General features: G+C 61.3%; 4 protein-coding genes across 9 annotated transcripts; all 4 read left to right on the top strand.

Annotated features, from left to right (window-relative positions):
• Positions 1-176: 176 nt before the first annotated feature.
• On the top strand, positions 177-1380 carry LOC138111093 (uncharacterized). Its single transcript, XM_069016306.1, has 2 exons — positions 177-186; positions 271-1380. Exon 2 carries the CDS (start codon positions 328-330, stop codon positions 1378-1380), a length of 1053 nt encoding a protein of 350 aa, XP_068872407.1. The 5' UTR covers positions 177-186; positions 271-327.
• Positions 1381-1460: 80 nt separating this feature from the next.
• On the top strand, positions 1461-5785 carry LOC138111094 (membrane-spanning 4-domains subfamily A member 12-like). 3 transcript variants are annotated; one of them, XM_069016308.1, is made up of 8 exons: positions 1461-1612; positions 1940-2094; positions 3716-3835; positions 4153-4209; positions 4347-4478; positions 4816-4922; positions 5009-5092; positions 5364-5785. In XM_069016308.1, exons 1-8 carry the CDS (start codon positions 1473-1475, stop codon positions 5382-5384), a joined length of 816 nt encoding a protein of 271 aa, XP_068872409.1. In that variant the 5' UTR covers positions 1461-1472; the 3' UTR covers positions 5385-5785. The 3 variants fall into 3 exon arrangements, 2 of the variants coding, with proteins under 2 accessions (XP_068872409.1, XP_068872408.1); XR_011151247.1 differs by lacking the exons at positions 1461-1612; positions 1940-2094 and adding an exon at positions 3353-3506 and having other exon boundaries at positions 5364-5377; XM_069016307.1 differs by lacking the exons at positions 1461-1612; positions 1940-2094 and adding an exon at positions 3402-3506 and having other exon boundaries at positions 4809-4922.
• A 4424-nt stretch (positions 5786-10209) lies between these two features.
• Positions 10210-12084, top strand: LOC138111092 (membrane-spanning 4-domains subfamily A member 4A-like). 4 transcript variants are annotated; one of them, XM_069016303.1, is made up of 6 exons: positions 10210-10561; positions 10745-10864; positions 11047-11106; positions 11450-11605; positions 11686-11805; positions 11918-12084. In XM_069016303.1, exons 1-6 carry the CDS (start codon positions 10391-10393, stop codon positions 11960-11962), a joined length of 672 nt encoding a protein of 223 aa, XP_068872404.1. In that variant the 5' UTR covers positions 10210-10390; the 3' UTR covers positions 11963-12084. The 4 variants fall into 4 exon arrangements, with proteins under 4 accessions (XP_068872404.1, XP_068872402.1, XP_068872406.1 ...); XM_069016305.1 differs by having other exon boundaries at positions 10212-10561; positions 11954-12084; XM_069016301.1 differs by having other exon boundaries at positions 10211-10561; positions 11686-12084.
• A 275-nt stretch (positions 12085-12359) lies between these two features.
• On the top strand, positions 12360-14596 carry CCDC86 (coiled-coil domain containing 86). The gene is made up of 4 exons (XM_069016300.1): positions 12360-12637; positions 12963-13092; positions 13436-13510; positions 14129-14596. The coding sequence occupies exons 1-4, from the start codon at positions 12456-12458 to the stop codon at positions 14246-14248; spliced, it is 507 nt and encodes a 168-aa protein (XP_068872401.1). The 5' UTR covers positions 12360-12455; the 3' UTR covers positions 14249-14596.
• Positions 14597-14949: the final 353 nt, after the last annotated feature.

Genomic DNA, 14949 nt, shown 5'->3' with positions numbered 1-14949 from the left:
CAGCGGGCAGGGGTTGCTGGCGGGGGGAGCCCCCCGAGGGTCCCGAAGGTCCCTCAGCGGCGTCAGGAGGTGCTGAAAGCGGCCTGGATGTGCTCCCAGCCTTTGTGCTGTGTACTGCTTTTATAGGGAGGGAGTTCGTATTTGGATTCGGGATGGGTGACCCGCGGCCGTGACGTCACAAAAGGGGTGAGCGCCGGGGTGCCCGGGGCTGTGACGTCACACAGGTGTCCCCGCCCGCAGCACTGTGACATCAGCGCGGTGTCTCCACAGGACACGTGCCACCAGCCCCGGCTCCCAGTGCGGCCACGATGGGACGTGGGTGAAGCCATGAGCGTCCTGCTCCCCGCGCTTGTCCTGCTGGTGGCCACTACGGCCGTCCTGCTGGCCACCCGCGTTTGGAAGGCACGGAAGCGCCCCGGCAGCCGGGCCGGGGGGTCCCGGCGCGGCCGAGCAGCCCCAGGGGCTCCCGGCTCCCCCCCGGCTGAGGAGACCCCTCCGCACGGCGCGGCTGCCCCCGGGAGCGCCCCGTACATCCCGTGCGGCTGCGGCCCCGGCTGCGCCGCCTGCGCGACGGCGGCCCGGGAGCTGCAGGACCTGGTGACGCCGCTGTGGCCCGGGGTGTCCTTCCCGCGGGACTCGGAGATGTGGCAGCTGTCCTGGAAGGACCTGGAGCAGCTGCTGGAGCGCGGCCGCCTGCCCTGCTGTGCCTCCTCCAGCTCCTCCGGGAGCCTCCATCCTTCCCGGAGCCTCAGCGAGAGCTGCCGGACTCCGGATGGAGAGGACCCCGTGGACGGATCCTGCTGCTCCCTTGGAGCTGCGGGCGTGAGGAGGAACTGCTCGTCCTTGAGGATGCACGTAGCCAAGAAGAACCTGGAAGTCAAGCTGAGAGCCCAGCCCGTTCCAGTGAGGTGCTCCCAGGAGCAACTGGTGCAGCGGGAAGCGTCACCCCATTCCTCCGAGACCCTGCCATGCTCCGAGAGCCTCAGCGGGAGCTGCCAGACTCCGGACGGAGAAGATGCCCGGGCCTGCTCTCCGAGCTCCCTCGGATCCGCGGATATCAGCGGGACCCGCTCAGCCCTGAGGATGCACGTGGCCAAGAAGAGCCTGGAAGTCAAACTGGGAGCCCGGCCTGCTCCGGTGAAGAGTTCCCAGCAGCAAGTGGCACAGCAGGAAGTGTCCCCGAGGCGCCGGTGCCCAGCGCACGGCTGCCAGGATCCTGCGGGGCTGCCAAGTGGGAACAACACCCCGTGCTCGGAGTCGGAGAAGATCCTCCAGAGGCAAAGGGAGCTGGAGTTCCCCCATCTCCGAGGAGCTCCTCTGAGACGGATGAGGCTCCTCTTGGCAGCTCAGATACTCCTGAGGATGCTCTGTTTTAAATAAATCAGCACTTCCCCAAAGAACTGGGCTGAGTCTGGACTGGGACAGGGCTCCTTCCTTCCCAACAGCTGGCACGTGCTGGGTGTGGATCCGGGATGGGAATGCTGCGGGTCACACACGCGTGGTTTGGTTGCTATGGAGCAGGGCTCGCCCTCCTCAGGGACTCTTTCCGCTGGGAAAGGTGGGACGGGCAGCCAGGATCAAATCCTTGGGAGATTCTGGAAACGAGCCCCAGGTGGGTGCAAGGGGCAGGCCCGCCCCACCCAGCTTCCCACTGGGAGACCGGCGGCCACCACCCTCCTCCCAGCTGTTAAAGCCGTGGCTGGGGAGGCTCCTACCTGTTTTCCCATCCCTATCCTGATGGAGGCTCTCGGGGGAACGTGCTTTGTGCTGCTCCTTGCAGCCCCAACCTCTGCACAGGATGCTCTGGGTGAGGGGGTGTTTGGAGGGGGGGGAGACGGGGCAGTGACCCCCGGTGGGTCCCTCCGCCCTGGGCATGGAGGGAAGGACTTTGGAGGTCCCCAAATCCCTGTCACAGCCGTGCTTGTGCTCTCCCTGCCAGCCTCTGTCGCGTGTGGCCGCATGTGGCTCCCGGTGCTGGCCGCTGTCCGGGGAAGCCGAGTGGCCGGTGGGGAGCTGACTCTGGGGTGACCAGCGCTGACCGGGCTGGATACCACCTGGAGCACCCCCCTCCTGAGCTGCGGGACCACCCTGGAGGTGAGGAATGGGGACACCGTGTGTCCCTGAAGGGGATGGGTGTAGGGTGGGGGTGAGGGGGCCCTGCCAGCCCCAGGGGTTTTCTGGGGGCACTGAGCTGCGTGACACCCCCAGCCCCAATTCCGCTCCTTTCTCCTGGACGGCATCCACCCCGGGAATGTTCTCCCCTTGGCCCGAGGGCTCGTGGCTCGTGGGGCAGGCCCTTCTCCCTCCCCGTAGGCTGTTCCTGCCCCAGGGAAATGGGGAGTCCCTCCTGGAGCGCCGGGCTCTGCGTCTCCCGTGCCCTGCGGACCCCATGCCGGGATCTCTCCCTGAGGGATTCTGAGCCGGGAGAATGTCTGGATCGAGATGGGGTACAGGGGTGTCCTCCATGAATTTTGGGGCGCAGGGTGGTATCGTGTGCCCCCCTCAGTCCCCCTCGCTATTCCCTAATATCGGGTTTAATCCTCTGCTTGAAGCTCTCGGCTCCTTCTCCTTGGGGCTGGACGCCCTAAAAATGGGGAACGAAGCCAGTTTGCGGGGAAAAGGGGATGGGATCGGTACGGGGGATCCCCTCCGCTCCTCCCCCCCTGCAGCAGGGAGCAGACCCAGGAGGATATTCACGACCAGCCCCGCCTGGGGAAGGAGATTCGGGGAAAATCGTGCCTGGGGCAGTGCCCAGCTCCGCGTCCTGAGGGCGGCCCCCCCGCCCCGTCCGTGCCCCCGGCTCTGCGGGGAGGAGCCGCAGGAGCCTAATGGCCCTTGATGGATTTTTCTTCCAGGAATTCGCTGCGGGAGTTTTTTGTTTTTTTTTTTTTCTTTTCTCTCCTTTTATTTTTTTCTTTCCTTTCTGCGCTCCTGCAAACACGGCGCGGAGCTGGAAGGGGCGGCAATGAGGAGGGGCGGGGGGAACACTTTTGGGGGAGCGCTGGCACCCCGATTTTCCTGAACTCCCTTGCCGGGTGGGTTTGGGATGAGCCGCTTTTCCCTACGGGAACACGCCTGCCCGGAATGGGGGGGGGGGGGGGGACGACAACACTGGGAATCTCCCCCCCACGCCGCGCGGCCCCATGGAGCATCTCCCCGCCCTATGGAGCATCTCCCCGGCCCCACGCAGCCTCACATCCCGCCCTGCCTGGCCTTTGGGGGGCTGTCCCCTCCGTCCCCCCGTGTCCCCCCGTGGGCTGGGCGGTGCCCCGGGGAGGGGTGGGGGGGGATGCCGCAGCCGCTGACGTCACGGCGCTCAGCCAATGGGCGCGGGCCGTGGCGGGGTGGGGCGGGGGCGGCCCCGGTGGGGACCGGGGCTGCTCCGGGGGGTCCCGGTGCCCCCCCCCGCTCTCCTCATGCAGGGCATGGGGAGCCTCCGGCTGGGCAGCCGCGCCGTCATGTACACGGCAGAGACCCTCCCCAAGGGCAAGAACCGCGTCATGGGGGTGAGTTTGGGGGGGAAACTCTTGGAAAATCCCCCCTCAGCCCATTCCCGGGGATTCCCGCTGATCCTTCAGGAGATGCTGTGTCTCTGGAGAGGCTCTGGGGATTGAGGCATCCCCCTCCCGCATCCCCAGGGTGGCTCTGTGGGTGGGCGGGGGGGGGGGGGGGGGGGAATGAGTTGACCCCATTCCCACCCCTCCCGCTCTTCCAGACCATCCAGATCATGACGGGATTCCTGCACATCGGCTTCGGGATCGTCCTGACCACGCTCACCAACGTCTACACCTCTGTCTTCGTCATCGGAGAGATCCCCTTCCTGGGCGGCGTGTCGGTGCGTGCCGGGGGGCCGGGAAGGGATCCTGCTGGGAAGGGATTCCCACCGGGAAAGGATGTCTAGGGGGCTGGGATGCCCACCAGGAAGGGAATCCCACCAGGGAACGATGCCCCCGGGGAAGGGAATCCCTCCAGGGAGGGATGCCAGCAGGTGGGACACCCATCGGAAGGGATGCCCACCGGGAATGATGCACCTGCCGCTCCCAAGGCCTGGAAAACAAGAGCAGGGGGTGTCCCCTGTGCCCCGTTAGTGCCACCTCTGGGCAGGTTTGGGGTGCCCCCAGAGCTGGCTGATCCCCCTCTCTCCTGCTGCAGTTCATCATCTCCGGCTGCCTCTCCATCGGTGCCGAGAAGAGCCCCACGGAATGCGCGGTGAGTTTTCCTGAGAGCACACCGGCAGCAATCCCGTGGCGTGGGCGGGGTGTCCCTCGGGGATTTTGGGGGGGGGGGTCTGCCACACCTCCCCCCCCCCCCCACCCCACCCCAAAACCCCTCCGGGGTGCTTGCAGGTGAAGGGCAGCCAGACCATGAACGTCATCAGTGCCATCTTCGCGCTCCTGGGAATCGTGGCCTTCATCGTGGACCTCAACCTCAACGGGCTCTACCGCTCCAGCTTCAACTACTACAGCTATCTCGTCCTGGTAAAATCCCACCAGCCGGAATTCCGGCCCTTGGGAAGCCCCCCGGCCTGCTCTCCAGCCCCCACGGGGTGCTGTGCCCTTTCCCAAATCCCTGTGGTGGGGTGGTGGTTTCTCCTCTGCCGGCGCGACCTATTTTAGGCAGGTACCTCGGGAGATGAGTCACCCCCTGGAAGCATCCATGAGCCATAAAAACGGCGGGATGGAGGGCTGGGAGGGAGACCTTGGAGCCGGAAATGCAGTGGGAGAGGAAGGGGGAGCCCTGGAATGCGGGCTGCCCTTGGTGGGATTCCTCCTCCGGGGCGTACTGATGGGGTTTTCCCCATCCTGGAGCTCGCAGGGAACGGGATTTCCATCGTGCTGCTCATCTTCACCATCCTGGAATTCTGCATCGCTGTGGCCACCGCCAATTTCTGGTGCCGGGCCACGCGCCTCAGCTCCAACGAGGTAGGACTGGGGGGGTGGCAGGGATGGATCCCAAAAACCTCCTCCCCTGATCCCGGTGTCTCCCATAATCCCGGTGTGTTTCCCAGGCCATGCTGATCGTCCCCAGTGCCACCCGGGTGGATCTGGCTGTGCCACCGACGGAGCTGCCTCAGCCTCCCAGCTACAGCGAGGTGATCCAAGGAATATCCTGGAGAGGAGCTGAATTGGGATTGGGATGGCTCCCGGGATGACAACCCCCATCCCGCTGCCATCAGCGTCCCCTCCCTGGGAAAACATCCCACCCCAATCCCCAGGGAGCATCCCAGAGAACATCCACCCCTCCGCTCTGGGAATGGGGAGGAGATCCCAAACCCCCGGGGGTGGTGGGTGCTGGGGGAGAGAGGCGGGGGGGTCCTCCCAAATCCTGCCCCTTTTCCAAAACACCTCCCGGTCTCGTTGCAGCTGGCTGCTCCCGAAGTCTGACCCCGAGGACGTCGGAATGGGATCCTGCCTCTATCGTTCCCAAATCCCAGGGCTACGGCATCCTCCTCCCGCTGTGCTGCCGGCCGGGATGTGCTGGTCCCCCTCCCAAAAGCCAGGGACACCCCCAAATTCCCTGTCCTTGTGCCCCTGGGCCTGCTCTGAGGGGCTCCACTTGCTGGCTGCTGTGGGAAGGGGCTTCTCCAGGGGGGAATCTTGGGCACTTCCTGCCTGTCAATCCCCGGTGGGATGCTGGGGTTCGCTCGCATTGGGGTTCAGGAATTCCCGGGGGTCTGGTGGCTTGGAGTGACCCCGATGTGTGCCGGGAGCCGGGCGGGTCACCGGAGCATCTACCTCGGCTTGTTCCCTGTTGGCTTTATTTTATCTTGGGAATAAACGCTCTCTCCGGGCTTGTGTCTCCTGAATTTGGGAATTTGCAGCATGGGAGCTTCCCCACGCTTCCCACTTTCCCCTCAGTTGCTGTCTCTCAGGAAAGGGGCTCATCCCGCCTGATTTAGGGGCACCTGCTCTCTCCTGAGGGAATTCTGCCCCCCCCCCCCCCGAGCTCCTGGGACCTGCTCTCTCTCGTGAGGGAATTGTGCCCTCCAAACCCCTGGGGGAATTCTGCTCTCCTAAACCCCTGGCACCTGCTCCCAAGGGACTTTTGCTCCTCTAAACCCCCAGTGCCTTCTGCTCTCCTGAGGGAATTCTGCCCCTCAAAACCCTGGTACCTGCTCTCTCCTGAGGGAATTCCACCCCTCAAAACCCCTTTCCTGAGGGAATTCCTACCTCCTAAACCTTGGTATGTGATTCTGAGGGAATTCCAGCCCCACAAACCCCTCAATACTTGCTCTCCTGAGGGAATGCTGCTCCCCAAACCCCCTCTCCCCTGCCACATTCCAGCAAGGTCCTGCTATATTTAGCTCAGCAGGACAGCCAGCAGCCAGCACATCCTGGTTCTTCCAACACTGGAGAAGCTGCCCCGGGGCTGGGGCTGCTCCGTGGGGTGACACGGGGACACCAGTGCCATGTGCTCCCCGTTCCCACAACCCTGGCTGAGGGGTGCTCCCAAACCTTATCCATGCAGCAATTCCCAAAAAAACCCTTCATTTTCAGGGAAGGTGAAGGACCCTGGGATCATTTGGAGCCAGACCAGGTTTGTCAGTTCCTGACAAGCTCGTTACAGGTCCATCCATAATTATTCTGCATCCATGGGAATGCTGGACGATTTAACGAGGTCGTGATGAGCATCCAGCAGTGGCATCAAGTTATTTCAGGAGCATCCCAAGCTCGTGGAAATGGAAAGGTGGGATGGAGGTGAGGAAGGAGACCCCAGAGCTGACTTTCCAAGGGGTGGGAGCATCCTGGGGACTTCCCAGTGCCCTGTGAGGAGATCCCCTTAATTTCTGGGGATTGGGAATCCCAAATTTCCCCTCGAGTGCCAGAGTGGGATCAGTGACCTCCTCCTTGAACATTCCCTTAGGTTTTGGGGTGACTGAAGTGTTTTCCTTCTCCTTTCCCCGCTCCCTGACGATGCTCCGGCTGCTCAGCCAAAGCCTCATGGATTATTCACTCCCTGTCAGTTATTTCTGCTCCTGGCTCTGAAAAAATAATGAGCCCGATCAGTAGGAAAAGCCCTGGGGATTTTGGGGAGCGGGATGAACAGGCTGTCTCTGCTCAGCTCCGTGGCCACAACCCCATTACGGCTTCGGCTCCTCACCTGCGCCTCCGGAGCATCCCGACTTCTCCTGGCTCCGTGGGGACCACCACGAAGCCATCCTGCCTCCCATCCGAGTTCTCTGTTTTCCCAGTGGGTTTTCCTGGGAAGGAGGCTTCCTCCTCCTCCTCCTCCACCGGCACCAGGGTCTGTTTGCCCAGAGTATCCCAGTGTTTGGGTGCAGCTTTCCCTGAAAATGCTGGAGTAAGTATTGAAGGCTCCATGGAACTGTGGTGGTGGGGTTTTAACATTTCTTTATTTTTAGGTAGGAATTTGCAGTCCTGGGGGAAAGCGGGGACTTCCAGGAGTTGGGAATAGCAGGTGCCAGGGATCACAAGAGTTCTGTGTCCCTGCTGGTGATGATCCCTAAGGAAAATCAAAACTCTTGGAGGAGCCGGAAGGGGGAACTGTGAGCTGGACAGGGGTGTCCCAATGGATCTTCCTCTTGGGAAGAGAAGGATCCAGGAAGACTCTTCCAGCAGCTAAAGGAGCCCCAAGAGAGCTGGAGAGGAATTTTGGGGAAGGGCCTGGAGTGCCAGGACAAGGGGGGGTGGCTTCCCACTGCCAGAGGGCAGGGATAGATGGGATATTGGGAAGGAATTGTGAGGCATTGTGGTGAGGCATTCCTGGGAATGGATTTCCCAGGGAAGCTGTGGCTACCCTATACCTGGAAGGTGCTTAAGGTCCCATTCCATACTGGAACTTTTCTGCAGCCTCAGGAGCTTTCCTGGGAACGAACGGATCAAAGGCTGGAATGTCACATGCAGGGGTTGACGGACACATCTGGGACGGGGTTTGGGAGCGATGGCACTGTGTCCCAAATGCCAGGTACGGATCCCCCCAGCAGGCAGCGATGCCCCCCCAAACCTCCCGCCTGCTCCCAGCTCTGGATTCCCCAATCCAGGATGGACACTGGGGTGTTTAAAGCCAAAAAACCTGAATCTTCTCCCAGAAAACATGACTTTCTTCCTGGAATAAGTATGGAGAGAGCCCCATGGGAAGCAGAAACACCTGGAAGCAAAGCAAAATGTTGGCTTTTGGTATTTTTATGGGGATATAAAGTTTGTCCCAGGAAGCAGCAACTTTCTGTGGTGAGCTTTTCTCCATCATAATCTGTTTTCCTTGGGGAAAAAAAAAAAACCTCACGGATTTTGGGGTTGGAAAAAGCATTTGGGTTCCGCAAGGGCTCGTAAAGTTTGTCCTGTGCTGGTGGGAGGGAATTTGGGAGGGTCTCGCTGATCCCCCCCACCGGAGCATCCAGCCAGGCTTCCCATCCAAAGCTTGTCCTAAAAAATGGGAAAATGAATGTTAAAATCCAAGGAATGTGTTGCATCCATCTCCAAAGCCAAGAATTCCTGCAAAGAAAAGGTTGGAAAGCTCCACCACCCGGCCTTGCCGCTTCCCTGCATCTCCTTCAAAGCTTCACCTCCTCTGGAATCCCCTTCCAAAACAAATCCCGACATCCCACCTTGGGCTCCTGCCATTCCCCAGCTGGACCTGGCTTGATTAAGGAAGGGGGAAAGCGCTTTTTCCATGGATAACTTGCTCGGAAAGTGGGGTTTTAGGGGCTGGGGCCAGCCACGGCTGTTTCTGGCTGCAAGGCTGGAACTTCAGGAATGTGGAAAGGCGGATTTGGGAGGAAATCCACCGTGCAGGGTGGTTTTGGCTGGGAATGTGAGCCGTGGATAACGGCAGAGGATGCCCCGGCTGCCTAAAGGCTAAGGAGGGGATCCCGGAATTTCCATGGGGGCTCAAGTGTTCCTTCCTGGGGCTGGAATGAGATCCCTGGGATTGTTAGGATTGGAGTGTGGAGAGGGAAGAGGCACCAGCAGGAATTAAAGGCTCCGAGGCATCAGGAACGTGATGAAGAGGCTGAATCCCGTCCATGTCCATGTTTTTCCTGGAAAGCCCTGCCGCCAGATGCAGCCCTTTACAAGGCCAAGCGCTCGCTTCCATCGGGGATGCAGGATGGAGGAATGCCATCGGAGCCGGGATGGAGACCAGGGTCGCTGCTCTTTGCTTTCCAGGTCTGTTCTTCCAGCTCTTTTTTCGGGATGTGATTTCAGCCACTTTAGAGGGGGTGTCCCGTTCCCTGGTGGGCGGGAGCACGGGGAGGGCACGGAATCCTGGAATGGTTTGGGATGGAAGGGACCTTAAGGATCATCCAGCTCCACCCCGCTGCTATGGGCAGGGACACCTCCCACTAGTCCCGCTTGTTCCAAGCCTCATCTAAGCAGGGCCGGAAGCATCTCCCGAGCTCTGGAAGCGCGGTGCTTCCAAACCCGGCCTCTCAGCTCCCTCTAGAGCCAGAGAGAAGGAAGAAACACTTCCAAGAGTTGCTCCACCTGCTCCTGAAATCCTCGGCTGGACGGTCCTGTCCTTTCCCAGGCAGAGAGAGAGGTGTTGGGGTGACGCCAGAATCCCGGCCCTAAAAATTCCTGTTTCACCAAGGAATTCCTATTCTGCACACATCAGACATCCAGAAAAATTGAGGAGGTCCTCCAGGTCGGCACGGGGTATCCCAACCCTCCTGGAGAAAAGGACATGGCCATTTTCTGGGAGGAGGGAGGGATGGAGGCAGGAAGGGGCCTCTGAATCCCTCGGGATGCCCTCGCCATGTGTGGTGGCTCCATTCCCAGCCCGAGCTCCCACTTCCCATTGTAAGTAATGACATCTCCTTTCCCTTTGGCTCCTGACGGAGCCGGCCATGGATCCCTGGATCCCTCCTGTGTGTCCTCACTGGGGACAAATCCACAGGGATGGAGGAGGGAGAATTCCCAGAAATGGCAATAAAGGAGCTTCCTTTATGATGGGGTTTATGAAGTTTCCTGTCTCCATCCGTGTTTTTCCTGGGAAGTGGGCAGGGTTAGGATGTGAACACCTCGTTAGGTGCCGGGCTAATTGCAGGGGTGATTCCCAAGCAAAGCATCCACAATTTGGGATGGCAAGGACTTGCTCAACGCTGGGAAAAAGGGGCTCTGGGAGCATCCCGAGGGAAAAACATCCAACCCTTCCCAAGGCTGCAGAGCCCTGAGAGGGGTTCCTTTGTCCCTCCCTCCCTCTTCCCGTGCAGGATTTTGGGAGCCTCCGTTGGCAAAGCTGCCTTGTTGAGCAAGAGGGGCCTGACGAGAATTCCATGAGTGCGCTTCCCGCAAGGAGCAAAGGGCAGCGGGAGCGTGTCCCTGCCCGGCCGGCGCCTCCCGGGGATTTCGGACGGTGAAGGGACCGTGGCGAGGAGGAGGAGGAAGGCACCTGGGAAATTCCTTCAGCTTCCCGGGCTCGTTCCCAGGCCATGGCGGCCACCACGGTGACCGATGCCGGCAGCGTGAGGATCATCACGGAGGTGATCCCGGCCATGGATCCCCGGGCGGCCCAGCTGGCCTCGGGCTCCCAGACGCCTGCGCCTGCCAGGACGTCATTCCAAACACAAGGCTTCCGGAGGGCTCATCCCAAGGTGTTGGGGGTGAGACATGGCCTTCCAGGGGCACAGCAGGGATTGGGGATCCGCAGGGATTGTCCTGCTGGGTGGAGGGGACATTGGGACAGGTGCCTGTCCCAGTCCCTTCCCGGCACTGTGACGTGGGATTGGGGTGGGATGTGTCTCACAGCAACGGGATCGGGATCCCTCTCCCTCATCCTTCCCCAGACCATCCACATCTTCACTGGAATCGTCCACATCTGCTTCGGGATCATCCTGACAGCGTCGGAGCACAGGAACCCTTCCCTCCCTGTGGCCAGCGGGATCCTCTTCTGGCTTGGGATCCTGGTAAGTTGGGATGAGGACATGGGAATAGCAGGGAATCCTGGTGGACTAGGGACAATATCCAGGTCTCCATTGACAACCCCCCCATTCTGGGGTGCTTGTGCATCCCTGAACCCCAATTCCCAGCTGGAGGGACACAGGGAAGGGTGCCTTGCTGCTGACACAAATTCCTGCTGTTTTCCAAGCAGCTCCTGGTCTCGGGCTCGTTGCTGGTGGAAAGTGAAAGGAGAGACAGCCCTGTGCTGGTAAGATCCAGGCTGGGAGGGACAACATGTCCCCCCATTCCTTATGTCCCTTCCAGCAGCTGCCGGGACCCCTCCACAGCCTGGATTCATCCCACAGGATCCACAGGCCAGTCTCCCCCTCAGGAGGTGCCCAGCTCTCCCACATGGAGCACAGGACAGGGGTTGGGGTCACTGTGGGATGAGGGGGATGGAAGGTCCAGGAGACCCTCATGGCTTCTGGAATCACTGTGGGATGAGTGGGACAAAACTGGGTGCCTTCTCCAGGAGTTCTTTGATCCCAGTCTAATAATCCATGTGGGAAGCAGCCCTTCCCGGGGTCCGTGTCACCGGGTGCTTCCCGCAGGTCAAGACCTGCTGCGTGGTCAACGTGGGCATTGTCCTGGGCACGCTGGTGGCCACTGGGATCCACGGCACGGCCGTCACCCGGCACGTGCCCGGCTGCGAGAACCCCAAACCCTTCCAGACGCGCCCGGAATGGTGCCTCAACACACGCAGCAAGGTACGGACAGCCAGGATTTCAAGGATCCAGGTCCTGTTCAGGTGGGGGATCCTGGGATATTCCCTCTCTCCTCCCTGCAGAGCCTGAGCAACGGGCTGGATTCCACCTTCGTGCTCCTCGGCCTCCTGGAATTCTGCGTGGCCGTGGCGGTGCTGGCGTTTGGATACGACGCTGCCCGGCGGCACACATACACCCAGCTGGTGAGGGAGGCGGGGATCCCCGGGAACCCCTGCAAGTCCCTGGAATGCTGATCCACCCCCTTCCTCCCTCCGAAGGGCCGCCCCAATCCGGCGGTTTCTCTGTGCCTCCCAGAGATTTCCCCGGATTTCCCTGGTTTTGCTTTCCCAGGCGCTGTAGCCATGGCCAAGCCCCCCCACGTGCTGCCGCATCCCGGGCGGGGGGGGGGGGGTCCCCGGTGCGGGAGCCCCCTGGGATGCCCTCAGCGTGTTCGACCCCCAATAAAGGTCTCTCCTCCCCCAGCCCAGCCCGCGCGTGTCTCCGGGGGTGGCTCGGGGTGCGGGGGAGGGCTCGCCCCGGCTGTGCTTGGAGGGGTTCGGGCGGTCCCGGTACCGGCGGCCCCCGTGGTGGGCGGCGCTGCCCGGCACCAAGATGGCGGCGCTGCCCGGCACCAAGATGGCGGCGCTGCCCGGCACCAAGATGGCGGCGCTGCCCGGCACCAAGATGGCGGCGCTGCCCGGCACCAAGATGGCGGCGCTGCCCGGCACCAAGATGGCGGCCGCCGCCGTGAGGGGAGGGTGTTGCCCGCTACAAAAATGGCGGGCGGGGAGCCCCGGTGCCTTCAGCGGAAAGCGTGACTCTGACGCTATCTCTCGGCGACGCCGCGTGGATCATGGAGAGGGAGAACGGAGGCAGCCCGGGATCGGGACCGGGAGCGATCCCCGAGGAGCCCAGCGGGGCCGCCGCGGCTCGGAGGCGGCGGAAAGGCGGCAAGAAGCGGCAGGAGGCGGCGGTGGCCATCCCGCGGGGCAAGCCCAAGTCGGGACGGGTGTGGAAGGATCCCGGGAAAAAGAGGTGGGAAGGGAGGCAGGGATTTTGATGGGGGGGGGGCTCTGGGCTCCAGAAGGGCTGTTTTTGGGGTCTTGAGGTCTGGGGGAATTTTGAGGGGGACAGGATTGTTTGGGGGGCTGTCGGCTGCTTTGTGAGGGGGCTCCGGAGGTATCCACAGGCTTTAGGAAGGATCCAGAGGTAACGGGGATGACTTGGGAGGGGATGCTGAGGATGCCGTGGGATGCTCCGGGGTTGGCGGAGTTTCATGGGATTCTGGAGAGGAGCTGGAGTGGCCCCGGCTGCATCCCGGGGTTTTCGGGGAGCCAACACGTCCCGTGTGCCCGCCCAGGTTCTCCCACATGATCCAGGACAAGGCGCTCCGCAGCTCCTGGGCACGGAAAATGAAGGAGAGGCAGGAGAAGAAGATGGTCCGGGATCTGGCACGGCAGCTGGAGGAGGCGAAGCAGAGGGAGAAAGAGGTAACACGGCTCGGGAGCTGGAGAATTCCTGACTTTCCCAAGCACAATCCCACGTCTCTGCCCTCATCCCGGCTGTTGGAGCTGTGGCAGAACCCAGGGAAAAGGCGGCTGGGATGGAGAATTCCCTGTTCCGGTGCCAAATCCAGCCAGTGATGGTCACATGCTCCAAGTCACTGACTTGGAATAAACGCCCTGGGTCAGTTCCAACCTCACCCAGGGTGGAAAAGCTGCTGGAATGACAGATTTCATGCTTGGGTGGGCACTGGAGCTGGGGTCAGTGCTGGCTGGGGTTTAATCCCAGAGGGAGGGATCTGCAGAGAATGTTTTGGTGCCGCTCCCACAGGAAAAGAAGCGGCGGCGGGAGGAAAACCTGAAGCGGCGCCTGGAAAACGAGCGGAAAGCAGAGATTGTCCAAGTGGTGAGTCCCCTCTTCCAGCTGGGAACAGCACTGGGAGCACCCCACAACCTCCAGCCCCCACATGGATCAGCCTCTCATGTGCTCCAGTTCCTCTCCCTGTCTCCATCTTTGGAGGATACTGGGAGGACTGGGAGATTCCCAGCAAAGCTGGGCACGCTGGGAGAGTGTTCCCTGTGTTCTCCCACGCTTGGGAACACCAGAACTGAGGGATAATGGGGTAGTAGAGCAAGGAAAATGTGGTGCTGGTGGGGATCTGTCTGGGAGAATCATGGCTTTTCCATTGGGAAGAGACCTGGGAGCTCGGGGTGGGTGTGGTCAAGGCCTCATGTGTGGGTGAGGATGGGGTTAGTTTGGGGATAAATCCACTCCTAAATCCTGGATCCTTGGTGGTGGGAAGCTGGGAGCCATCCATGCTCATCCTGCCTCATTCCCAGCACTCTGCTCCATCCCCAGAAATGCTCCAGCATGGGGCTTGGAGCAACCTGCACTAGCGGAAGGTATCCCCTGCCCGTGGCTGGGGGCTGGAACTGGATCATCCTTAAGGTCCCTTCCAAGCCAAACCACTCCAGGACCCCATGATTCCATGAAATGCCCCCCCCCCCTTCTCCCATTTCCCAGATCCGGAACCCCCTGAAGCTCAAGCGGGCCAAGAAGAAGCAGCTGAGGCGGGTGGAAAAGCGGGATACGCTGGCCCTGCTCCAGAAGACGCCTGTGAGGCGAAGCAAGGCCACGGAATGAGGCGGGAATCGGGATCCTGCTCCTTTCCAGGGACTTTTCCTCGGCTCTGCCAGGACCTTCAATGTCAGACAAACAACAGGGCAGAGCTGGGGGGTTGTTATTCCGCAGGAACCAGCTGCTGGATCCCCCAGTCCCTGTGGGATCAGGATGTGGCCAGTGCCGGAGGCTGGAACAGAACTTTGCTTTCCCAAATTTGCCTTTCCCTCATAAAAATGAATAGGTACTGCAACAGATTCGCTTCCAGTGACTCCGGGGACAGGTGGCTCCAGCTGGGGCCTTCCCTAAGGCATTCCTAGGATCAGAGTGTGCCATGGCCCCTCATTCCCTGCAATTCTCCCTTCTCCAAAGAGGGAATTCCCGTTGGGAATGAGCCCCGGAGCCTGTCACCAAGGAAGGGGACATGGTGTCACACACCCTCCTGTGAGGGGAAACACTGGCAATTCCAGCCCAGTGGGGCTGGAAGTGGGAAATTCACATGGATTTCTTCACATTCCTGTTTTTTCTTGGCCTGTGAACACCCCTCTCTGCATTCCTGGGGGGGGGGGAGGGGCATGGCTGTGAGCTGGGATGGGGGGACAAAGGGGGGCACCGGGTGGGCAATGGGGCTGCAGGAAGCAGTGGGAAGCCTTGGAATGGTAATGCCAGCCCTGGAGCTTCATCCTGGGGTGACAACTGGGGCGGTTGGCCCACCCATGTCCAGG

The sequence above is a fragment of the Aphelocoma coerulescens genome, chromosome 5, assembly GCF_041296385.1.
Source record: "Aphelocoma coerulescens isolate FSJ_1873_10779 chromosome 5, UR_Acoe_1.0, whole genome shotgun sequence".
Lineage (NCBI taxonomy): Eukaryota > Metazoa > Chordata > Aves > Passeriformes > Corvidae > Aphelocoma > Aphelocoma coerulescens.
The sequence above is the reverse complement of the archived record's forward strand: the minus strand, read 5'-3'. Positions and strand labels throughout refer to the sequence as shown.